This window comes from Bubalus bubalis, chromosome 22 (assembly GCF_019923935.1).
Source record: "Bubalus bubalis isolate 160015118507 breed Murrah chromosome 22, NDDB_SH_1, whole genome shotgun sequence".
Classification (NCBI taxonomy): Eukaryota; Metazoa; Chordata; class Mammalia; order Artiodactyla; family Bovidae; genus Bubalus; species Bubalus bubalis.
The window spans coordinates 41,683,292-41,709,407 of NC_059178.1; the positions used below are offsets into that span (position 1 = coordinate 41,683,292).

The following is a 26,116-nucleotide window of genomic DNA, read 5'->3' on the forward strand; positions in this document are numbered from 1 at the left end:
CTAGTCCACCCAGCTCCTCTGTCCCTTAGATTTTCCAGGTAAGAATACTGGAGTAGGTAGCTATTTCCTTCTCCAGGGAAATCTTCCTGACCCAGGGATTGAACCTAGGTCTTCTGCATTGCAGGCGGATTCTTTACCCTCTGAGCCACCAGGGAAGCCCAGTTTAAAACATATAAATTCCTGCTGTGACCACTGTAGTCAAGATTCAAAATAGTCCCATCTGCTGAAAAAGCTCTTGTGCTCTTTCCAGTCACACCCTTAACCCACCTAGCCCCTGGTAACCAAGAATCTATATTCATCACTGTGGTTTTGTCTTTTCAAGAATGTTACATACATGGAGTCATATAGTGAGTAACCTTTTGAGAATGACTTCTTCCACTCAGCATGATTGATGCCTTTGTGATTCATCCAAGTTGCAGTTTGTATCTGCAGTTGATTCCTTTTTGTTGCTGAGTATCATTGCTTTGTAGGGATGCACCACTAACTCTTCATCTATTTGCCCATTGAAGAGTGTTCAGCTTCATCCAGTTCTTAGCAGTTATGAATAAAGCTACTACAAATACTCAAGTACAAGTTTTAGTGTGAACATAAGTTTTGATTTTTCCAGGGTAAATACAAATGGAGTCACTGGGGCATATGATAACTCTGTGTTTAATCTTTTTAGGAATTGTAACTTGTCTTTTCATTCTCTTAACAGTGTCTTTCACAGAGAAAAAGTGTTTCATTTGAATCAAGGTTAATTTATCAACTTATTCTTTTTTGTTATCATGTCTTGGAGTTCACTGTGTAGCCTGGATCACAAAGATTTTCTCTTGTGTTTCCTTCAAAAAGTTTTGTAGTGTTACCTTTATTTTGATAGCTGTGATCCCTTTTGAGTTAACTTATCTAGAAGATAGTGTTATCTAGAAATTAATTTATCTAGTTAACTAGAAGTTATCTAGTTTTCTGGAGGTTAACTTATCTAGAAGGGCTTCCCTGGTGGCTCAGATGGTAAAGAATCTGCCTGCAATACAGGAGACCTGAGTTTGATCCCTGGGTCAAGAAGATCCTCTAGAGGAGGAAATGGCTACCCAGTCTAATATTCTTGCCTAGGGAGTTCCATAGACAGAGGAGCCTAGTGGCCTACAGTCCATGGGGTTGCAAAGAGTCAGACACGACTGAGCAACTAACACTTTATCTAGAAGGTAGGTTTCAGTTGAGGTTCGCTTTTTGCATATGGATTCCAGTTGGTCCAACACCATTTGTTGAAAACACTGCCATTTGTCTATTGACAGCCTTCACACCTTTGTCAGAATCCCTGGGCCGTGTCTGTGTAGTCTATTGCTGGATGCCCTGTTTTCTCCCACTGATCTATGTATCTATGCTGCCCTGAAGCCCATGCCACACTGTCTTAATACTGCAGCTTTGTGGTGGGTCTTTGTGACTCCTTCAAGGGTATCCTTTTCCAGAATTGTTTTGGATTGACTATTTTGGTCCTCTGCCTTGCTGTAAAATTTTTAAAAGCAGCTTATCTATATCCACAAAAAAATCATACTATTTTGATTGGAATTGAGCTAAATTTATATCAGTTTTGGGAAGACTAACATCTTGACTATGTTGAGTCTCTCAGTCTGTGAACACAGTTCATCCCCTGTTTACTTAATTCATCTTTGATTGCTTTCATCAGCATTTCTACTTTCCACAGGCACATTCTACACATACTTTGTTAGATTCATCCCTAAGTATTTCATTGTAAACAGTATTTTAAAAAAAAATTTAGTTTGTGATTACACCTTAGTAATGTACAGAAATAAAATGGATTTTCTGTATACTGACCTTGTATCATGTAACATTGTTTACTCACTAAGCTGTTTTGTAGATTCCTCAAAATTTTCTATGTGGACAATTATGCCCTCTGTGATGGGGACAGTTTTATCTTTTCCTTTCCAATCTGTAGGTATTTTTGAAATTTTATGTACCTCAACAGGATTTCTACACAATGTTAAATAAGAATGGTGAGAGTGGACACCTTGTCTTGTTCCACATCTTAGAGGGAAAACATTCTCTCTGTCACCATTAAGTATGAAATGAGTTGTGTTTTTTTTTCCATTAATGTCACCTGTCAAGTGGGAAAAATTTCTTCTATTATAGGTTCCTGAGTTTTTGGTTGTGAATGGAAATTGAGTTTTATCAAAATTTCTTTGCATCAATTGAAATGACTGTGAATTTTCTTGTTCACACTGTTAATCTGGTAGATTAATTGCATTGATTGATTTTTTTTTCATATTGAGCCAACCTTGAGATTATTTTAAAATATATTGCTATATAAAATATAGCAATAGATTTATATATCTTAAAATATTGGCATTTAGTTATATACTCTAAAATATTTTGTTAAGGATTTTTTACATCTGGTTCATCAAGATATTGGTCTGGAGTTTTCTTGTATTATCTTTGTTGAGTTTTTTTTTTATCAGGCTCATTCTAATCTCATAAAATGAATTTGAGAATTGTTCCATCACCTATTTGAGTTCAGGCCACAGATTCTGACCTACCTTCTGCAGACTGTGGTCTCAGTGGCAGCTCAGTTTTCAAAGTCCAGTTCAGGTCTCAAAGCCTCTGACATGCTGTTGAAGGTCAGATTCACACATGAGCAGTTCAGGGAGAAGCTCAGAAGTTCTGAAAGCGCTTTGTGCCCTTGCTTGGCAGGCTCTTCATTTTTCATGACCTCCCCATTGCTTTCCGGGTTTCTGGGGCCTTCCTTTTTAGTAAAGCTGGGACTTTAGTTACCTCACTTTGCCACACACTTGCTATCACTGTGCCTATGTCTGGGGCTAAGCCAAGCGAGGGTGGAGAAGAAGAGCAAAAGGGGTTGGCCCCACCTCTTGGGGCCACAGCTCCACTGATGGGAGAGGAAGTTTCCCTTCACGTTAGATTTTGGACCTGCAAACCCTGCTGTCACCACTCGGAGACCCTTTCCCACACCAGGAGAAAGAACTCAAAGCCTCCCCTGGAGCTCTCTGTCTGCCCCTGATACCCTCTTCCAGACTTTGGCTGCCTGATCCCAGGTTGGGGAATACCAGAGGGAAAATGGTCAACTCATTACCAGTTCAGTTGAACTTCCAGTTCTGGTCTTTTTTCCCTCTGTCCACCTGCTACTATTGATTTTATTTTAAAGTCTTCAAATAGCTGCCCCTTGACTACTGTCCAGGGCGTGTAGTTGCATTCAGTGGGACAGTGCTTACCCATGTCTCCCAGAACTGGAACTCCTTCCTACACCTTATCCAGAGGTTTGCTATTGTTGAGCAGTAACTAAAGCTGCTTAGAATTAATGAATTAATGTAAGTTACTAAAAAGCATGGTGCAGTGTGTATTTCTTTGCTTTGATATCCTCATTTGTTAATTGAGAGAAAAATAATGACACCTTCCCTTTAATAACGTTGCATGTGCAGTGTCACATGATGGGAATTTTGACCTTCATTAAAACTGTAATCGCTGAGGAATTTGAACCTATAAGAATCATGATCCTTCTGACACCTGTTTGCTTCCTCTGTCTTCCAAAATTGACTTTTACCAGAAACAAATAGAAGCAGAAAGTGATACTGTTTCCATTGCTATGCTAAGTCACTTCAGTCGTGTCTGACTCTGTGTGACCCCATAGACGGTAGCCTACCAGGCTCCCCCGTCCCTGGGATTCTCCAGGCAAGAACACTGGAGTGGTTTGCCATTTCCTTCTCCAATGCATGAAAGTGAAAAGTGAAAGTGAAGTTGCTCAGTCGTGTCCGACTCTTAGCGATCCCATGGACTGTAGCCTACCAGGCTCCTCCGTCCATGGGATTTTCTAGGCAAGAGTACTGGAATGGGGTGCCATTGCCTTCTCTGTTTCCATTAGTAGGTAAGTATTGCTCTTTGTAAAGACCATCATCGTTTGTTCCTTAATCAGACTTGAATTTGATGTTCAGTTCAGTCGCTCAGTTGTGTCCAACTCTTTGCGATCCCATGAACTGCAGCACGCCAGGCCTCCCTGTGCATCACCAACTCCAGGAGTCCACCCAAACCCATGTCCATTGAGTCGGTGATGCCATCCAGCCATCTCATCCTCTGACGTCCCCTTCTCCTCCTGCCCTCAATCTTTCCCTGCATCAGGGTCTTTTCAAATGAGTCAGCTCTTCGCACCAGGTGGCCAAAGTATTGGAGTTTCAGCTTCAGCATCAGTCCTTCCAGTGAACACCCAGGACTGATCTCCTTTAGGATGGACTGGTTGGATCTCCTTGCAGTCCAAGGAACTCTCAAGAGTCTTCTCCAACACCACAGTTCAAAAGCATCAATTCTTTGGTGCTCAGCTTTCTTTATACTCCAACTCTCACATCCATACATGACCACTGGAAAAACCATAGGCTTGACTAGATGGACCTTTGTTGACAAAGTAATGTCTCTGCTTTTGAATATGCTGTCTAGGTTGGTCATAACTTTCCTTCCAAGGAGTAAGTGTCTTTTAGTTTCATGGCTGCAGTCACCATCTGCAGTGATTTTGGAGCCCAGAAAAATAAAGTCAGCCACTGTTTCCCCATCTATTTCCCATGAAGTGATGGGACCGGATGCCACGATCTTAATTTTCTGAATGTTGAGCTTTAAGCCAACTTTTCACTCTCGTCTTTCACTTGCATCAAGAGGCTCTTTAGTTCTTCACTTTCTGCCATAAGGGTGGTGTCATCTGCATATCTGAAGTTATTGATATTTCTCCCGGCAATCTTGATTCCAGCTTGTACTTCCTCGAGCCCAGCGTTTCTCATGATGTACTCTGCATATAAGTTAAATAAGTTAAAATGTTGTAATTTCTATATAAAACTTGAAATACATTTGGAATATTTAAAACAATTAAAATTATAGTATGATCTGTGGTACAAAAGTTAATCTGAGTTCTTTGGAAATGATTTATTTTTGTAAGATCCAAAATTAATCCATGAGAGGAAGTATATGTTCTTAACATGTTTCACTTTATTTAAGGTACAGGGAGCTGGTCTCTAATCTTTTATCTTATTCTTTCACCTTTCTCTTGTCTCCCATCCCTTTCTTGCCTGGAATGTTCTTCATGTACAAGATTCAGGAAATTTGGGGAAGTTGCTTATGAAACTGGAGATTTAGAGAGAGATGGAATGTTAAAACCATTGAATGTGAATTTAGATGCTACGTAGGGCTTCTCGTCTCAAAAGTTTATTTGTATGTAATGCCTGTTTATGATAAGAGCCCTGACAACAGAGTATCTCTCCTACCTGGCTGGAAAATTACCATATGAATTTGGAAACATCACAGGGTCCATCACTAAGAGTATACGCTATCTTTCCATCTTTCCAGAAAATTCTAACCATGATTCCCACGGAAGAGGAGAAGCAGAAGATTCAGGAAGCACAGCTGGCCAACCCTGAGGTGCCCCTGGGCAGCGCAGAGCAGTTCCTCCTGACACTCTCCTCCATCAGCGAGCTCTCAGCACGACTCCACCTCTGGGCATTCAAAATGGATTATGAAACTACAGAAAAGGTAAGCACTTAGGAAGCGAGGCAGCCAGTCTTATGTCCCCAGGGTAGAGAAAGTACATTTTTTTAGTGGTGAATGTAGTGAAGTGTTATTCCTGAGGCAGGGTTTGAAGGGTGAGTTGATGGTGCTGGGGACGTGTATACCCTGAGTGTTGAACAGCCTATACCATTGAGGGGTTATTCTAAAGTGTCTGCCTGACACCAGCCTCAGATACTTGACTGGTTAAAAAAAAAAACAAACAAAAAAAAACAACTTTTAAATGTTTTTCTGACTCTATATGCTCAATGTAGAAAATACAGAAAAACACAATATGGAAAGTGACTTGTAATCCTTCTGTCTGATGATGGTCGCCTCACTGCCGTTGACTGTGGTAATTAGCAGGTCATTGAGCTCCTCTGAGAGAGGCTTTCAGTAGAAAACCTGAGATGGACAGATTGCAAGAGTTTGGAAGGAGCGTAGAAGGAAAGGGTTTTTGATAGTGAAGGCAGGGAAGACTCATCCTAGTAGAAAGTAGAAGAAGCAGGTGTCCTCTCTGGTCTGGCACGAGGTATTTTTGCAGACCGAGCAGAAGAAATCAATGGAGAGAACAAGGGAGGGATGCACGGTGAGCTGGAGGTGAGCTTGAGTGAGAAGTGCCCGGGGAAGGTGGAGAGGCTGTGTGATCTTCCTCTTTCTGTAAAGGACGAGTACGTTCCTTACTGAGGGCCACACAGGTAGCAGTGTGTTAGTCAGCTCTCTCCTGACTATGGCTGATGCCTACAGAACTCATCCTTCACATGTTCCTTCAGCGTCTGAACCACAGTCTTCCTCTTTGTCTTTCTCCTCCCAGGCAGGTGACACTGGAAACTGGCATCACTGTCCCAGGACCCAGGTCTCCTAATGTCTCCTCTAGACACCCTGTGGCTGGCCACCTCTTGGCCTGAACCACCACCCCCTAAGCCACCTCTTGGCTTAGGGTGTTTCAGGAGAAACTGCTGTGTTTGACTTCATTCCCGAATTGGACAGGGATGAAGTCTAGGGGGGCTAAGGTAACTTGGTTGCAAAACCAGTCGGCATGTTCGGGTGATTTTCTGTATCAAAGTGAAGTAACTTCATGGAGAAAACTGGTCATCAAGTCAGCCTTGGCTGGGGACTGGTAGGGCCTGCTGAGCAGAAGTAAGGCTGGAATGAATGAAGCGCAAGCTGCTGGTTTTGGGGTCCGTGCTCAGGGAGAGCCTCAGTGAGGACGCTGAGGTGGGGGGCTGTTATGAAACAATAGGACAGAGGGAAGGAGAGACCGAGGCCACGAGGTTATAGGACAGGCTACACATTTGAGAGACTGGGAGTTAGGAAGGCGATGGGAGTCATGAGGATGGTGGTCTTCTAGAAAGCAACCCAGGCCAAGAGGTGGCCAGCCACAGGGTACCTAGAGTTAGACATTAAGAGACCTGGGTCCTGGGACAGTGATGCCAGTTTCCAGTGTCACCTGCCTGGGAGGAGAAAGACAAAGAGGAAGACTGTGATTCAGACGCTGAAGGAACATGTGAAGGATGAATTCTGTAGGCATCAGCCATAGTCAGGAGAGAGCTTGGGAGATGGGCAGAAAAAGGGGAAGACACCTAGCCAAGCTCCTGTGAGCCACAGGGACCCACCTAGTCTCCACTGAAGAGACTTTGGGGCCAGACTTTCTCCTGTCACCTTTCTGCCCTTTTCCATACCTTAAAGCATGTGCCAGTCACACGGGATTGCCTTACACTGGGAGGACTCCACTGGTTCTGACCTTGTACAAAAATGTGAAAGAATAAAGTAAAGCCAAAGTGCACACTCTATCATCTTCTAATTTTTTTTTAATTGAAAGGAAGTGGCAGAACCACTTTTGGACCTGAAGGAAGGAATAGACCAGTTGGAGAACAATAAAACCTTGGGCTTTATCCTGTCTACTCTCTTAGCCATTGGGAACTTTCTAAATGGAACTAATGTAAGTCTCCCCATCCTTTTCCTCCGACCTCCCTGGTCACAGAATCCCCTCCCTCCCCTTGCTGGTGGATCACTGATTTTCTGAGGCACAGTTGAACAGTTTTCACTGATGTTGTTTTTTGGTGAAAATTTAGAGGTTTTGTCCTTAAAATAGCAGGGCCTATTTATTCAAGCCTTTATCTTGCTGTAAATAAGAAAATGTAAAAAAATAAGCACATTATTCCTTAGGAAGATTGGCTCCTCTCACAATTGACTTTGGAAATGTTTTCTTCTACAGTTTTTTTCTTTTTCTCCCTGAACTTATTACTTAAATATTTGTACCCGTACACATTGTAAACACACTTAAACAAAAAACTGGCCTATCTTTAGCCAGGAAGTAGAAAATCCCCAGCAGGGAAGGGATTAGGGAAGTTGTGGCTACCTACATGGCAGAAACCCCACACCCAGCACCCTGATTTAGGAGCAGAGCCCTAGCCCATGGCTGACGGCCATGATCAGGAAGGGCTGGAGGCTCATTTCACTATCAGGGTGGCTGGTGCTTGTGTGGTCCGCTAAGGATGTTGAAGTATGTGGCCTGAGATGCTTCAGTCTCCAAGAGGGTGTTAATTCTAACCATTTGTACCTTTCTAAGAGCCTGCATAACACTTGTTCTCCACATCCTCTCCAGCACTTACTGTTTATAGATTTTTTTTTGATGAGGGCAAACATAGAGAACATCAGGGGAAGAAGGGGGTAGGACAAATAGAGAGAGTAGCTTTTAAACATAGACATTGCCATATGTAAAATAAATAACAAAATGGGAAGTAGCTGTATAACACGGGGAGCTCAAGTTGGCGCTCTGTGACGACCTAGAGGGGTGTGATGGGGTGCGGGGGTGGGAGGGCGGTTCACAGGGAGGGACATATGTCTACTTATAGCTGACTCACACTGTTGTATGGCAGAAACCAAAACAACATTGTAAAGCAATTATCCTCCAATTGCTTTTTAAAAAAAGAAAAAAGCTTGTTCTTCCATTCTCTTATGTTATGTTGCCCAAATAGGCCAAAGCGTTTGAGTTAAGCTACCTCGAGAAGGTTCCAGAAGTCAAAGACACAGTGCACAAGCAGTCACTTCTCCACCACGTGTGCACCATGGTGGTGGAGAACTTCCCGGACAGCTCGGACCTGTACTCGGAGATCGGGGCCGTCACCAGGTCAGCCAAGGTACGTGTGGGCCACGGCGGGGCAGGTGGGGCCTCTCTCCCCCAGAGCTGGGGGTCTGCACCCGCCATCTCTGCGGAGGGCAGGCCCTGTTAACCGAAACGCCCATGTGCTGTTTGCACCCCCTGCTCTAGAATCTGTGAATAAACCTCACCTCCTGCCATTTCTAATGGACGTTTGAGATCACTTTCCCATCTCTGGTTCTCTGTCAGATTCTTTCCTGCTGAGGTATGTGAGGCAAGCCTGCCGTTCCCAGTCCGTCCTAACCCCACGTCCCCTGGTCAGCCGCCGTACTCACCAGGCTGGCTTCTCCAGAGCAGAGAAACCACCCAGCTGGTTTTAGGTGACAAAAATATCCAAAAGATGCACTTTGGCCCCCCTAAAACTTCCATAGGGCCCTGCAGTGAGGTGTGGAGCCAGGGAACTAAGGGCACCCCTGGCCCCCTGCCCCTCACAGGTTGGCCATGCCTGTGATCTTACACCGAGGGAACAGTTTTATGGGGCTGTAAACAGTGTATAGCATTGGACCCTTATAGCAGTCTCTTAAGCTTAGCGCAGAATTAAAATCTTCATGAACTTTGGTTTAGTGGTGAGAGCTGGACAGCCAGCTGCCCTCGCTGCAGGAGCATTATTGCAGCCCAATAACCACAGAGGGATCCCAAACACAGCAGAACCGGGAGACGTGAGGGTCTTGAAAGCAACAGGGAACTCGCAGGGAGGGTCTTCAGTAGGACACAGGAGCCAGGCCTGTGTGGGAAAACTCGCAGAAAGACAACCTGGCCGAACTGCATTTAGCTCTGGGACTCACTGGAGTCTAGTATGGTTGTAGGAGGGCTTCCCAGGTGGCTCAGTGGGTAAAGAATCTGCCTGCAATACAGGAGACACTAGTCACATATGTGAGTTCAATGCCAGCATCAGAGACACTAGTCACATATGTGAGTTCAATGCCAGCGTCAGGAGTATCTCCTGGAGGAGGAAATGGCAACCCACTCCAGTATTCTTGCTTGGAGAGTCCCATGGACAAAGGGGCCTGGCGGGCTACAGTCCATAAAGTCGCAAAGAGTCAGACATGACAGAAGCAACTGAGCCTGCACGCGTGATCATCGGAGAGACTGTGGTGGGCAGGAAGGGGGAAAGGCTTTGCTAAGCTCCCCTTCAGGGAGCTCTCCTCTCTCTGTCTTTCCCATCAGAGCTGGCTCTTGGGGACCTGCACCCTGGGACCCTCCTTCACCTTCCCCTAGCTGGCAGCTGCCAGATCCATGAGCAGGGGACCCTGAGCCAGTGTGATGGGTGGTCCTGCCTTGAAGCAGAAACAGGCATGACCAGCAAGCCTGCAACTCTGAGTAGGCAGACTTTTCTATTTCATAGGCACTCTCACCATATTTACTCTGTGCCAAGCCCTGTTCTGAAGTCTTTAGAAATATTACTTTAGCATTCTAACCAAGGCAAAAAGCCCCTCTGAATGTCCCAACAGGGGTCATTTAGTTGCTGCTCTGACATCCCCCCATGAACACCTTCTCAGAAGACTGTTAGGAGTAATTCTTGAGATGAAGTCTTCCTGGCCTCTGGATCCCCATTTCCAGAATAAGTCAGTTTCCTTTTTACATCTAGTCCTTTGTTCTTTCCAGGGCCTTCTACTGGGTGGAGACTGCTTGTGCTGAGAATTGCCCTGGCTTAGGCCCCCTGCACCAGACTGGCCCCCCGTTTCGGGCCTTTCCTTGTTTAAAACCTGACTACACAAGCCAGAACTGTGGGTCGCTTCTCCCTGTTAACCTTAGCGATTCTGAAGGATGACTATTGACCCAAGTCCTTGTGACTTCAAACAGGAGGCCAAGAGGGCCCCTACCACCACTTCTTAGCTTTTACTCTCAAAGTTGGGAGACACTGAGGGGCACCTTCTGTGTAGACAGGTGCACAGCCTACATCAGGGATTCCCCAGCCACATTCATTCCATCCCCTGATGTGTTGCTTTGGGGGTCATCATTGCAACCCCCCAAGGAGCAGGTAACTCTAGTGTCTGGAGGAAAACTTTGTCCCACCAGGGCTTGGGGGGAAATGAGTAGAGGTGGGCACAGCTCTGGCTGCTCCTAGAGAGGTTGAGGCGGGGTGCCTCACAGGCTTGTGCAGTGCTGACAAGTCGGGTTACCTTTCAAAGAGAAATAGTGACAAGTGGTCACTGACCTGACCCCACAGCTCCAGAAGTGGAGGCAGGTGACGGTACAGGCTCTGCCTTGTATTGGTTATCTACAGCTGTGTAACAAATAACCCCCAAGCTAATGGCTTAGGATAATGTATTAGTTTCTTAGGGTTGTTGTGACAAAGCACCACAAACTAGGTGACTTAGGAAAACAGAAATAATTTGTTCCACCGTTCTAGAGGCCAGAAATCTGAGATCAAGTTGTTGGCAGGGTAAGTTGCTCTTGAAAGAGAAATGTGTGCCATATCTCTCTCCTGGCTTCTGATGGTTTGCTGGAAATCACCCCAGCCTCTTCCTTCACCTTCACATGATGTTCTCCTTGTGTGTCTGCATCCAGGTTTCCACTTCTTGTAAGGATACCAGTCATATTGGACTAGGGGTCCACCCTACTCCAGTGTGACCTCATCCTAATTCAGTTAATTACATCTGTAATGACCCTATTTCTTAATCAAGTCACATTCTGATATACTGGGGCTTGGGACTTCAACATATGAATCTGGGCGTGACACATTTCAACCCATAATAGACAGTAAAAAACATTTCATGGATGGTTGTTTCTCCGATTCTCTTCTGGAGTTTCAGTCAACATTTCAACTGAGGCTGCCATCATCTGAAAGCTCAACTGGGGCTGGAGAAGTTTTCCCCATGGTGGTTCACTTCCCTGCTGGTTCTTAGAGAGAAGACTCAGTTTCCTCCCACGTGGGCCTCGCCTAGGGCTCCTTGAGTGTCTTCATGACATAGCAGATGGTCTTTCCCAAAGTATGTGATCTGGATAGAATGCACAGAGCGCCATGCAGATGCTCGTCCCTTTTTATGAACTAGCTTTTACATTCTCTTCATTAGAACCAAGTCACTAAAGCTGGCTCACATTCAAAGGGAAGGATTGCTGGCTTTACATTTTGAAGGCGTGAGTGTCAAACAATCTGACACACTGTGTGTTTTCCCCATGCCGTCCTTCTGCAGCCCTGGCTCTTGTTCCTGAGTTGCCCTGCTCCAGCCCAGACTCACTTGATAAGATCTGACTGCCTCACAGCACAGCTCTGTGTCCTCGTACACACGGAAAGTGGCCCGTGTGGGCCTGTTGTCAGGAGAGGGCTTCCTGGCGATGACTTCCTGCTTGCAACAGAAGGCCAGGCCAGCTCTCTGCCCAGGGTGGAATATTTTAGGGACAAACCTAGGCTTAAGACCTGATGGTTACAAACTTAGACTCTGGAGCCAGAGATATTTGGGTTCAAATGCCAGCTCCACCACCTCCCAGCTGTGTGGCCTCTCGCAAGTTCCTTAACCTTTCTGTGCAACAGTTTCTCCCCCAGGAAGTGGGGCCAGTAATAGGATCTGAGGCCATGAAGTAGTGTGAAGACTCAGATCACGGTGGTGCCATCAGGGCAGCAGGCAGCCAGCTGAGGCAGCCCTGCAGCTCTCAAAAGATGCTCCATTAATCTCCCTCTTCAGACACCTTTTGGTCAGAGGCTCCCCACCTGCTTCCTATTGGCAGTGAGGTTGCTTTCCCTGCCTTTAAAGGCTCACAGTGGATTCTCTTCCTTGAAAACTCTCTCTCATGTTGGTGTCTGTTCACTCACTCTGTGCCCACTGCAGTGCTGGACAGGCATCACCTGTTAGATCAAGGACTCAGTACATTCTGAGCTGAACTGAAGTTATTGAATTTATTAACGTTATTAAACATATTGTGGCTCAAAGTCGCTGCCAGGTGCAAATGATTAGACAGGTTACAACTGGCTTCAAACCTCCTGCTGCTGCTGCTAAGTCGCTTCAGTCGTGTCCGACTCTGTGTGACCCCATAGATGGCAGCCCACCAGGCTCCCCCATCCCTGGGATTCTCCAGGCAAGAACACTGGAGTGGGTTGCCATTTCCTTCTCCAATGCATGAAAGTGAAAAGTCAAAGTGAAGTCTCTCAATCATGTCCGACTCGTAGCGACCGCATGGACCGCAGCCTACCAGGCTCCTCCATCCATGGGAGTTTCCAGGCAAGAGTACTGAAGTGGGGTGCCATTGCCTTCTCCTGGCTTCACACCTCCTAGACCTCTTCAATATTACGTGTCGATCTCAGGTCATCTGGATCCCTTTCTAGACTTCCTCTTTGAACTAGTCAGTCCTTCTTTTCTAAGGCTGCATTTCTTTTTCTTTCAGTAACATGTCAGATTTTTTTCTCAGCTCCACTGTATCATAGGAAAATGTATCCTTTTCTAATCTGGATCCCAAATCCCTTTGTTTTCAGGCAAATGATTTTTCTCAATGTCCCACAACCCCCAGTGCTTACCTGAATCCCCAGCCTCTGCCTAAACTTGCCTTCTGTTTTGGCACCCATAGCACCCAAGAAATTCATGACGTGTGCTGTCTTGCCTGACCCCCTGGACATCCCCTTTGCTCAGCACATCTTCATCCTGTCTCGTGACACATCTTCTCACAGGATCAGCCTTTCTTGACTTGGCCATTGTCTTTCTCAGGGTGGGGCTGGAGGTCTGAGGTCACTCCAGCCGGTCCTTTTGGGCACTCACCTCCAGGCCCTGCTCTCGTGACCGCAGTCGCAGCATCTGAGCAATGGCGGCTCACCTATCCACACTTTCTCTTTCTCCTCCTGACCCTCATTTGCTGGTCCCTCGCCCTATCCTTCTCTCACTCTCCAGCCTCCTCTGTCGCCTCCCTTCAGCTCACTGGTCTGTCTAGTTCTTCCTTCTGCTCCTAGTCTTCTCAGTTTCTTTCCTCTCTCACATCTCCCTCCATTAAATATCCTTCAGTGTATTTACTTCATGGATAACTCTCTGATTCCCATAATTTTTAGACTAGAAATTCCATCAAAACATTCCTTTAGAAAGCCTCATCTCAGTTCACTTCAGTCAATACAAACTGGTCCCACTTCCCCGAAGAGCAAAGTGAATGCTCTGTCACATCTGTTCTTTGCACACATGGTTTGCATCTGCTAACAGATGGGGGTGGACCACACACTGACTCTCACCCGGACACACAGGCCTGATGGGTAGTGTATGTGCTCAGTGATCACCTGTCCGCGTGATGAGCCTCCTGGGGAACAGCAAGCTGGTCTCTTTCTGCATTGATCTTTGTCTTCCTCATACCTGGGGGCGGGAGGGGGGCACTGGCATGCACTCCTCGCTTCTCCCTGAGTGTTGTTTGAATGAGGGAATGAATAGATAAATAATTTGTCACACAATGTAAAAATGATCATGGTGAAGAGAAGCTGGCTGCCCCTTAACTGGCCCTAACATATTAAGACCATCCATGTCTGAGTTTGGTGAATTCCTCCAACCTCAAGTGAAATATCTAAAGAATAAGAGAGCTCTGAAAAATTTTATGAGACATCTGCTCAGTTCATCTTGTACTAGAGTTCATTGATATCATGTTTTAATTTACAGTTCCCAAAGACTTTCTTAAGATTTCTTTCCAAATATGGAAAAAAAAAAGTGACACTTGTGTTGAGTTCATTTGGAGAAGTTTTATCACTAAATAATTTGATGTAGAGATAATGACAAATACACATGTGGATAATTTTTAGGCCATAAATACACTTGTATTTCAAGATGTAAATTGGGTTTTGATGTTTGTTTCTTCCCGGAGGCAGTTCGGTTTCCCGGATCAGGTTGATGTCCGGTTATTTCAGCACATTTGTAATGTTCTCTCTCTGATTTTCAGGTTGACTTTGATCAACTTCAGGATAATTTATGTCAGATGGAGAGACGATGCAAAGCTTCATGGGATCACCTCAAGGCAATTGCAAAACATGAAATGAAACCAGTTTTAAAACAGCGAATGTCAGAGTTCCTAAAAGACTGTGCAGAGCGAATTATAATTTTAAAAATTGTCCACAGAAGAATAATTAACAGGTGAGTGCAAATATCAGTAAAAGGGCATGTTGAAGATATTCTGCAAAACAAGATGTGAAGGTACATATACAAACATACTAAAAATTCTTGGTATATAGCAAGTGTACCTTTGATGGACAGTCCACTTAATTTTTCTTAAACACACACATGGCAGTAATGCCACTGAATCTTGGAAGGAATCTCAGAGATAATATCGTCCCAAAGTCCTACTCGATCAGGAACTGCATCTGTAAGATCTCTGGCAAGTCGGCCTCTGCATCTCTGCACCTAGTTGAGCAGTTCTGCCTATAGAGAATACACAGCCTTGCAAGGCAGCTTGACTTGTTAGGAAAGTCCCTTCCTCGTGTCGTCCGCAGTCTGCCTTCCGAGACCTTTCATTCATGGATTCTCGGATGGCTGCTCTGTATTGAGCCTGCCTGGAGGCGGCCCTCACCCCGCAATGAGCATCATCCTCTGGACCAGCCTTCCTGAGAGTCCCAGGATCCACGAGGATCCGGGGAGACACAGCGGTGACATGGCAGGCCTCGCTTCCTGCAGGGAGGCTGGCGAGGGTCTAGGGTGGCTCTATGGTGGTCCACAGCTGTCTTCCCTGTAAGTGGTAGCAGCATCGGGATGGGGTGTCCCAGCCCCCCGGGTCAGGCTGTTTCCTACCAGGCACCCCCACTTGGTTCTCCTTTGTCTCGTCGCAGAGCGTGGCTGGAGGTCCCTCCTGCTGGCCTCTGGAGTCTGAGTGCTCTGTCCTGGGCCCTGCTCCTTGGTGAGCAGACGTGCAGGCCCACAGGCCATGGTTTCCATGGAGCAGCTGCTCTGCGAATAGACCTGCTGAAACAGGCCTCACTGCAGCTCTGTGAAGGCAGGCCTCCCTCTGGGTGTCTAAACGGCAGACCTTCCCCAGAGACCTGCTCTTCAAGTCCACTCCCACTCCTGTGCTAGAGTAGTTTATTACTGTCTCAGACAAATATGTGGCATGTTCACTTATCCTTGTACATTTCACATTTTTAAAAATCTTTTTTCCTTTCCTTCCCTCCTTTCTCTGTCTTTCCTTCTTTCCTTCCTTCATAGGAACCCACACTGAGTTTTTTAAAAGCCTCCTTTTCCTGTCTGCCTGTGAACCCTCTCCCAGTGTGTATCATGCGCTGTTTGGGTGATCATACCTCCTGGGCCTTGATCCAGGCTTTTTTTGGTGGGCAGGGGTAGTCTTTAAGTGTTAGACCGGACAAGAACAGGGGACAGAATCTTCCCTCCAGGTTGACAACTATCCATTACTCAGTACTTTTGGAATTTACTTGTTCATCTGTAAGTCGCCCTCCCCGTTCTTCATCTGGACCTCACAGCTGCCCTCCGGGTAGGAGGATCTTATCAGAGATTTTGTCAAATTTCTTACTGAAAGCATAGTATACTCTGCTTTTAACATGGTTAAAGAGGGGAGGCAGAGAATGTAAGCGGCTTTGGCCGTCCATGCTTTGTGTGATACAAGCAATTTCCAACTTAAAACGATTCAAATAAACAAATAGTTTCCATTTGGAATGTCAGGAAACTGGAGCAGTTTTATGAAAGTCTTGTAAAGCTATTATGCCTGGTCACAGTAACCATCTTATCCCGGAAAGTTTAAAACTCTGTTTTGCTGATACATCTGTTCCCTAAGCTATTGTGTGTGTGTGTGTTTATGTGTGTGTATGTATATCTGTATATATATATATATATATATATATATATATATATATACACACACACATATGTGAATATATATATAATGCATGTGTAAAATGTATATAATGCATACAACATTTGCTCTGATTGCCTATTCTTCCTGGTAAGCTGGTTGGCCAGCTGTTGCTTGCTCTTGTATAACCTGGATCCCGGAGGCTCATTATTGGGCACCCATTTGGCCTCCCCCACTTTTCTAGCTCCCATGGAGCTAATGGGGCAGGTGCGTCCACCTCCCTTTCCTGTCTGATGACACCTCCCCACCCCCACTCCCGCTTAGTGACTCCAATGGCCCCTTTTAATAAAGGAGCAGAAAGAACTTAGGCAGTTCTCTTAAGGCAATACCTGACTTTCAAACCGTTGCCTAAGAACATCTTGTTCCAGATGTCCGAAACTACAGACTAACCTGCCCTTTTCACTGGTGTGGGGACCGGCATTCCCACTCTGTGGGTGTGCAAACCCCTGGTCAAGTCCCAGAGTCACTGGCTGTAGTTACACCACAGCAGGCCCCGCAGAGGGGACCAGGTGAGAGCTGGGAGGAAGGCTTTCCTGGGAGGCATGGAGAACCACCACATTCTGTGGGGAAAGTCAGGTGGAAAACAAGTGTACACCCACACTGGCTTCCTGGTGCCCCCAAATCCACCTCTCCCCACCCTCAGCCAGATACCCCACTCATGGACACACGTGAAGGAAAGAAGGGATGGTGGGAACGGTCAAAGATGTTTGGTTTGTGCCTCAGAACACTGATAAGAGGAACTAGCGCCTCTGTAACCTTAAGACTTTCTTGCCATCTGTTCTGAAAGTTACACACTTAATTAACAAAAATCCCTCAAACCAGTGTGATGGGATGGGTGGGTGGGAGCCTCAAGGGGGAGGGGATGTATGTACACAGAGCTGATTCACATTGTTTACAGCAGAAGCTAACACAACATTGAAAACAATTATATTCCAGTAAAACATTCCCTCGAATGTTTTACTCCCTTAAAGGTACACTCATTTTGCTCTTCTGTAGGAAGGCCACAGTCTCTTTGCTCTCAAATGGACATGAGTCTTTTTTTCAAGCGTACAATGTACTTTCTTCTCTGTTTGCACAATGTACATTTGAATCATATCTCCAATTTATATGTTAAGATTGGATCCCCTCTAGATAAAAACAATGTTCTAAAAAGTGGAGGATAAGGAATCTTGGGTTGTATTTATGTATGAAAGAGGACCCAGCTGTGATCTGATTGGTTCTCCCTTGATTCATCTTACGTATATTCATATAGTATAGTATCCTATCCTAATACATTTAATATCATGTCATATTTCCAGGGTACAATGTCAGATAGTAATAAGAGCCAGGAAGAAAAATTAGGAGTACATTTGGGACAGGGAGTGACTGGGAGGTGCTGTTTTATTTGGATGGTTGGGGGAGGCTTCTTGAGGAGGTGATATTCGGGCAGGAACTTAAGGGATAAGACAGAGCAATCCAGGCTGCTGTCTGTGGCAAGAATGCTCTGGGCATAGGGAAGAACTGACAGTGGAGGCCTTGTCAGGGCCTGTGGTCCTCCCAGTGGAGTGGCCGCCTGCCCCTCCTCACGGGTGCTGCAGGCTCTCAGCTGTGTCCCCTGAGGGTCCCCTACACACCACATGGGGGGCCTGAGGTGGGCTTGTTCAAAGAATCATGAGGAGTCAAGTGTGACTAACGTCCTAGGCAGTGAGGTCAGAGAGGTAGTGAGGCCAGGTTTGAGTGAGACGCCACATCTTGTTTATTCATCTGTTGATGGACACTTGGGTTGTTTCCACTTTGGGGCTGTTACGAATAGGGCTGTCATGGGGTTTGTGTAGGTTTTGTGTGGACCCATAGTTCCATTCCTTTTGAGTGAATGTATAGGAATGGAGGGGCTTCCCAGGTGGCGCTAGTGGTAAGAAACCCTCCTGCCAATGCAGGAGACTCAAGAGACGTGGATTTGATCCCTGGGTCAGGAAGATCCCCTGGAGGAGGGCGTGGCAACCCACTCCAGTATTTTTGCCTGAGAATCCTGTGGACAGAGGAGCCTGGGGGGCTACGGTCCATGGGGTTGCACAGAGTTGGACACAAGGAAGTGACTGAGCACGCACACACAGGGATGACACTGCTGCGGCACAGAGTGGCTCCGTGTTTAACTCTCCAGGAGCTCCGTCTTTTCCACCGCGGCGGAACCATTCTGCGTTCTCGCCAGGACCGTGTGAGGTCCCCCATTTCCCTGCATCCTCACCAACGCTTGCGCGTGTCCGTCTTTTCCACCGCGGCGGAACCATTCTGCGTTCCCGCCAGGACCGTGTGAGGTCCCCCATTTCCCTGCATCCTCACCAGCGCTTGCGCGTGTCCGTCTTTTCCACCGCGGCGGAACCATTCTGCGTTCCCGCCAGGACCGTGTGAGGTCCCCCATTTCCCTGCATCCTCACCAGCGCTTGCGCGTGTCCGTCTTTTGTATTATAGCCGTCACAGTGAATGTGAAGTGGTGTCTCGCTGTGGTTCTAATTGGCATCCCCCTAATGACTAACGGTGTTCAGCATCTTTTCATGTACTTATTGACTATGTGCCAATAATCTTTTTGGAAATGTCTATTCAGATCTTTTGTTAATTTTTTATTTGTCTTTTTAGTGTTGAGTAGTAAGATTTATCTATGTATTCTGGGCACAAATCCCTATTAGACATGATTCACAAATATTTTCTCCATTCTTTGGGTTGTCTTTTCAATCTTGAGAGTATCCTTTGAAGTTTCTAATTTTGATGGAGTCCAGTTTATCTATTTTTTTTTCCCTTTGGGTGCCTATGCCTTTGGTATCATATCTAAGAAATCATTTTCTAATACAAAGTCATGAATTTTTTATAGTTTGTTTCTTCTTAGTTTTATGGTTTTAACTAGCATTTTTGGTTGTAAATAGCATTTTTATATCCCTTTCTAATTTTATGTTGTATGTTCTCCTTTAGTATTCTCCACAAATAGACTAATCTACTGTCCCTTATTTGAAAAACATACCAAACCCCTTTTAAACTGTATAAATTAAGTGATCAAAAATGTTTTTTTCTACAATTAGTGATATCAATTATATATACTGTTTGTTGTACACAAAAATTTCCCTTTGTCTCCTAGTATCTTGTTTCTCATTTCCTGAATAACTAAAAATTAGATACATCTTTGTTCGTTTTTCTTTTCTAAAAGTTTTAAGTAAATAGAATTCAGTGACTTTCATTTATATACTAAATAGCTGAAGTAAATTTTATGTGCTTATAAACATCTTTTTACAAATCATTAATTAGCGTGTTATTCAAAATATGTTCCTGTCAATTCCATCTATTCATTTAACTTCTCTAAAATTGCTAAGCAGCATTTCTTTACCCCTACTCAGTTTTCATATGAGCTAGAAAACATGCAATACTTTTCTTAAAAGTGAAAGTGAAAGTCACTCAGTTGTGTCTGACTCTTTGTGACCCCATGGACTATACAGTCCATGGAGTTCTCCAGGCCAGAATACTGGAGTGGGTAGCCTTTCCCTTCTCCAGGGGCTCTTCCCAACCCAGGGATTGAACCTAGGTCTCCTGCATTGCAGGTGGATTCTTTACCAACTGAGCCACCAGGGAAGCCCTTTCTTAGAATAGTACTTTATCATTTTTCTTATAAAAGTTTTACACACCAATTTAAAAAAAAAAAACATTAAAACACAGATAAGAAGGAAAAAGTACTTAATCTCCTGAAAACAAACCACCTCCATCAGTGAGAAGGTTAGCTGAACTTGACTTCTGGTTACATTTTCACTCTTTAAGTTCAGTTCAGTGGCTCAGTCATGTCCGACTCTTCATGACTCCATGGACTGCAGCACGCCAGGCCTCCCAGTCCATCACCAACTCCCAGAGTTTACTCAAACTCATGTCCATTGAGTCAGTAATGCCATCCAACCATCTCATCCTCTGTCCCATCTCATCCTCTGTCGGCCCCTTCTCCTCCCGCCTTCAATCTTTCCCAGCATCAGGGTCTTTTCAAATGAGTCAGTTCTTCGCGTCAGGTGGCCAAAGTATTGGAGTTTCAGCTTCAGCATCAGTCCTTCCAATGAATATTCAGGACTGATTTCCTTTAGGATGGACTGGTTGGCTCTCCTTGCAGTCCAACGGACTCTCAAGAGTCTTCTCCAACACCACAATTCAAAAGCATCAATTCTTCGGCACCCAGCTTTCTTTATAGTCCAACTCTCACATCCATACATGACTACTGGAAAAACCATAGCTTTGACTAGACAGACCTTCGTTTCACTCTTTAACCTCAAAGAACCCCAAGAACAAAGAACAATATCTTTGGTGTTTTTTTTTTAACTGAAAGTCTGCAGACAGCTGATTTTTGTTCCTCAAATCTGAAGTCCTTGCCATCATTGTTTCTTCACGGCAGGTTCCACTCCTTTCTCCTCTTTATGGGCCACCCACCGTATGCGATTCGGGAAGTGAACATAAACAAGTTCTGCAGGATCATCAGTGAGTTCGCACTGGAGTACCGCACCACCAGGGAGAGAGTTCTGCAGCAGAAACAGAAACGGGCCAACCACAGAGAGAGAAACAAGACCCGGGGGAAGATGATCACTGATGTAAGTTTCATGAAGTCAGTTTCTTTACGTCATTTATTCTGAATGTCTGATCAACCATAGAACCTCTCCACAGTTTAGAGGCTGCACTTTTCTCTTTTTTTGATTGTGAAAAAAATTTGCCTCTTTTAAAAGATGCTCTTAAACTGTCCCTCTACCACTTCGGTGAAAATCTGAAATATAACAAACTTCAAACTAAGTTGTAAATTAAGGAGGGGTGGCTGGTGGAGGAACTTTAACCTACCACACAAAGTAATTAACTTGGTGGGCTGTGTGATGCTGCTGCTGCTGCTGCTGCTAAGTCGCTTCAATCGTGTCCGACTCTGTGCGACCCCATAAACGGCAGCCAACCAGGCTCCCCCGTCCCTGGGATTCCCCAGGCAAGAACACTGGAGTGGGTTGCCAGTTCCTTCTCCAATGCAGGAAAGTGAAAAGTGAAAGTCAGGTCGCTCAGTCGTGTCCGACTCTTCGAGACCCCATGGACAGCAGCCCACCAGGCTCCTCCGCCCATGGGATTTTCCAGGCAAGAGTACTGCTAATGACGTTGAATACTTGATTCCATTTTCAACCTTTGTGAAGTGGCTAGAATTGAAAGAGGAGAAGAAAAAGTCTAAAAGATAATGACACCAGAGGAAGACAAAGGTTCTGATTTGGGAATTGATTCAGGATTTTAATAATCAGGATAATATTACATAATCAATCAGTTGACACGTGGACCACCCATTCTGGGCATTTGAATGGAGAAATAACTGATGTGGTTGCTCAAAGACATAATCTTACGGGCTCTTGGCAGTCCCTTGAGTTAGAAGATAGGAGAGCCCAGAGGACAGTGAATTTAGCAGGAGTCTCTGATGGCCCCTTGGGGAGCCCTGCACACTCTCATGCTTCCCCAGCCCCTGGGCTTGTCCTCCATCTCTTCCACCTCAGCACCGAGCCCACACGTACCGTGGACGCCGTGTGGAGGGCAAAGCGCTGTGTGAAGATGCCAGAGACAAAGACACACAGCGCAGGTGCCTCTTGCTGCTGGGCCTTGATGAAACGTGTTCATTCACTTCAGTCATGTCTAATTCCTTGCGACTGCACGGACTGTAGCCTGCTAGGCTCCGCCCCTCTTTATATCTACCTGAGAAGCACAGTGCCCCTCAGATCCAGGGAACAGACTAGGTAAAGGACTAAGACACAGGGAGTGACCTCATCGTGGGGGTTGCAAGCCTCTGCTGAACCCAAGTCAGGCAGGTTTCTCTGGGGAGGAATATGCTCAGTTAAGACCTCACTGAGGCTGCCTTCTGTGCCCACGGTGGTCAATCATCTTGTAAGACATATAATAGGAAATATGATTGCTAGTCACATTCCTGAGGGGTGTGACCTTCTCAGATGAATTATCTTAGAAATTGTGTTTCAATTTTAAGGCGTTATGAAGGAGAACCAGGGACTAGTCTCCTTACCATTAACCCTACACTTGATCCTTTTTTCCTTGGAATTTGCTGAATCCTTAGGGAGTGCCCAGATCACATTTCTGCAGAAGGGACCCTTTCTACGGATTGTTCTGAAGACCAGTGCATCAGCTGAGTGTTCCATGTCCTCTCCTAAAATCTGGGTTCAATTGGATCTTCAGCCTCCTGGAAAGACAGTGACTCAAGAAGCAAACTGAACCCACTTGGGCAAACTGTGGCCTACATTTCATTCCAAAGTATTATTTTTAAAAGTTTAAAAAGGGAAGTGCTTATGTTTGTGGCAGTGAGACACATTGGAGTGTGAAAAATACAAACTCAATATGCTTATAGTTACGAAAACACATCAGAATTTCTTGCCAAATTCTTGAGATTTTTTTTTTTTTTACAGATCCCACTAATTTTTAAATTGTGTCCTTTTCTGAAAATATTCAGTCCTCCTATTTATAAACAGGGGTAAATGTTTCTAGGATTGGATTCAAAAATATTTAAATTTGCATTGAAATCTGGACAGCACAGGTTTGTTCAGGGTTCACCCTCAAGGTGGCCCTTGTTTTTGATGGTACGAGTGGCACCATTCGTGTAGAAAGATTGCCATCTGCTGGAAGATTAGGGTATTGTCACTCAACGCAAAGTATGCAGCTTCAGGTTTTTCCAGCTCTCAGTTAAGCACCCATTGTGTGCCCACCAAGGCACAGGGCTCTTAGGAAGATGTGAGTACAGTAGCAGAGAAACTTGTACCCCACGGGTGTCATGATCCGGGTAGAAAATGACATATGCACGACTGAGGACAAAAGCAGGCAATAGAGAGTCGCAGAGCCCCTGAGCATCAGAGCTGGGAGTGACTTTTAGAGAAAACTGTGGGAAGTCATTTTTAATATAGATGCTGAATAATGAGGATGGAAGTGGTTGCAGTTAGACAGAGAGGACTTTAGGAAAACCATCATTTTATGAGGCACAGAGAAGTCTGGGTAAAATCTAAAGACCCCGCATTCACGGTCAGCCCCCCCCCCCTTCTTTCTCTATTTCTGAATGTGCAGAAGGCCTCCTTTCTTACTCTCCAGGAATCCTGCCATGTAAGGATCAGTGAGAACTTAACTCAAGCCTTTTCCCCTGTGTCCTAAACTAGTTCCAGGCAACACGGTGCATAGACAAGACAGCACAAGGCAAGTGTGGCCCTTTCTGCCTTCATCAACCCTGGACGGGCAGTGAGAACATAGGCTGTCCATCCCAGGATGCTTACAGCCCTGCCAAGGGCCGTGGTCCTCCTGGGTGAGACCCTGAATCTTCCCCAACCCCAGCTTCCTCTTCTGTGAAAAGCAAACGCTAGTGACTGGGGGGTGTTGAGAGGGCAGGAGGTAGCACGTGTGCTCATCACTGGGACAATGCCAACTCTCCAGTTAAAGAAGCTCTAAGATTTACAAAAAAGAAAAAGTCATCTCTCGTCACAAGGCTGATTGCCTGGAGGCGGTGTAGAACTGGAAGCGTTTTGTCATTTCGGCTCCCAAAAGTTTAGTCAATTCTCAAAAACCTGCGTCTAATTTGCCGTCCTGGCTTGTAACCTCAGTGGAAACACAAGTTAAATTAAGGGTGTGTTTGATTTAGAATTAAGAAATTGACATGACTTTCATCCTCAATTTATTTTGGGAAAAGGAATATTTTATTTGCTTACTTAAAGCAGTTTGGCTGGTGGTAATTAAAAGAATGGTGTGTCAGTTCAGACAGCCTCCATGAGGGACAGGTAAGATTTTAAAAATTGTTTGATGTTTCTGAGGAGTCAGGGGACCTGACCTGCCCAGGCACTGGTCCCGCTTGTCCTGAGTGGTCTGTGTGTAGACGGGTTCAGCGGGGACCCAGACCTGGCAGCCTGGGCAAGAAGAAGCTCAGCACCGGAGTGAGAGGAAGGGACACAGTGGATGGATGGAGACAGGCAGAGGGAGGTCCTGATGGCTGGCAGGCGGTGCTGGGTTCCCTGGGATATAGCCAGCCCAGTGACCAGCCAGCTGACCATGGTCAGCCCATGGCCAGACCACAGAGGTCTTTAATGGTCAGGGGACCAGGTGAACCAGTTTTTGTCCTCCTAGGCAGCCTCAGGAAATCGGCCTGACCTTGGTCAAGACTGGTCTTGGGACTCTCAGAGAGTGTCCAGACAGGAGGGCTATGCAGGCAGGGCTCGACAACTCACATCAAGAAGGGTATCCCCGCTTGCGGCGGCTGAGTCCTTTTATTGGAATTTGATGTGTCATTGAGATGATCTCATCTTTGCTGACTTCTGTGCCTTCTGAGCATCCCTTCTATCTTTCCCATCCTGTCCTGTCCTCTCGAGTAGACTGACGAAGAAGACGAAGTTGAGGTAGGATGTTTATAAATATGGAGAATGCCATGCGTGACCCTCCCAAGTATGCCGTAGAATCTAACCTGACGTGAGCGGCATGACGCACCAGCCCTGTTCAGTGCATTAAACCTCGCATGACTGTTTTCTGCTGGGTTTCCGTGTGATCACTAACCTCCTTACTGGGTTCTCTTGGTGTGTGTCCCAGGGACTGACTGAAGGGAAACTGCATTTTCCTAGCTGTCCCAGAGTCCCAGGCCCTGTCAAGGGTGGCAGGGTCAGCGAATCTCTTCCTCCTGCTGGACAGGTGGACAAGGGGTGGGACGGGTGGTGGCTCCTTCCCCTGACCCTGGTGCAGATGCCAGAACCAGAGGCCAGGGCAGGGCTGCCCAGACCAAGGATGAGGAAGGAGCCACGCAGATGGTACGAGCCACAACTGTGCCCTGGGCTTCAGCACCAGGGCTGAGACAGTGGGTAAAAAGAGGAAGCCAGGGATGGATGGAGCTGCTCTTTGCAAGTGTTATTCTAACGGACTCTTTATTTTTCAACCAGATGTTTGGCTGTGTGTGCATATGGCCCGATATTCTAGCATACCTCTTGTAAAACATACACCCTATCTTTGTTTAGCCTAGAATTAGAGAATCTCATCATGGGAGTGTAATGCTTGTGAAAACAAATACATTTTTGACACAACGAGAAGGAAGTGAGTGTTGCCAGACACCAGTTTCAGCACAGATTTCTGGACCATGTTCTGATCTGGGCCCTGAATCAAACTCTTTTGGGGCCTTTGCAAATCCCTCCATCTTGGAAGGCCTCAGTTTCCTTCTCTGTAAAGCGAGGGGGACAAGATTCTGCACCTGAATCCCACTTTTAAAATTCTACCATAATAAGTGATCCATACAAATGCTTTAACTGCTTTCTGGCACCACATTTGAAAAAACAAATCACACTGTATCTGATTAACAGGCATGTTTCAATACTCACATCCAGCCTTTGGTGTTAGATTTGGTTTCTGAGTTCTTCCCAGAGTTGCAGTCCATCGCCCCTTGCCGGCTTCCCCGAGGGAATCTGCAGTGAGCCGGGAGACACATTATAGTAGAAGGAGTGAGCCGGGAGACACATTACAGTAGAGGGAGTGAGCCGGGAGATACATTACAGTAGAGGGATGGGTGTGGTCCTTCTGGGACCAAGGTTGCTCTTTCTGATGAGGGAACTTGCCCCACATTCAGCCGTCTGTCATCAGTTCATTGACGCCCTCACTGACTGCCATCACTAAGGCGTCTGCCAAATGCACGTAAACAAA

At 45.7% G+C, this 26,116-nt stretch overlaps 1 protein-coding gene across 11 annotated transcripts in view; it reads left to right on the top strand.

Annotated features, from left to right (window-relative positions):
* Positions 1 to 26,116, top strand: part of FHOD3 (formin homology 2 domain containing 3) — a 521,378-nt gene that overhangs the window by 473,076 nt on the left and 22,186 nt on the right. For 9 of the 11 annotated variants that reach the window (XM_044934658.2, XM_044934661.2, XM_044934659.2 and 6 more), the window contains 6 exons: positions 5,335 to 5,517; positions 7,352 to 7,471; positions 8,511 to 8,672; positions 14,534 to 14,724; positions 20,841 to 21,033; positions 24,811 to 24,834. In XM_044934658.2, the coding sequence (XP_044790593.2) occupies positions 5,335 to 5,517; positions 7,352 to 7,471; positions 8,511 to 8,672; positions 14,534 to 14,724; positions 20,841 to 21,033; positions 24,811 to 24,834 (873 nt within the window). The remainder of the gene's footprint in view (positions 1 to 5,334; positions 5,518 to 7,351; positions 7,472 to 8,510; positions 8,673 to 14,533; positions 14,725 to 20,840; positions 21,034 to 24,810; positions 24,835 to 26,116) is intronic. The other 2 variants (XM_025273207.3, XM_044934668.2) reach the window with 1 other exon arrangement.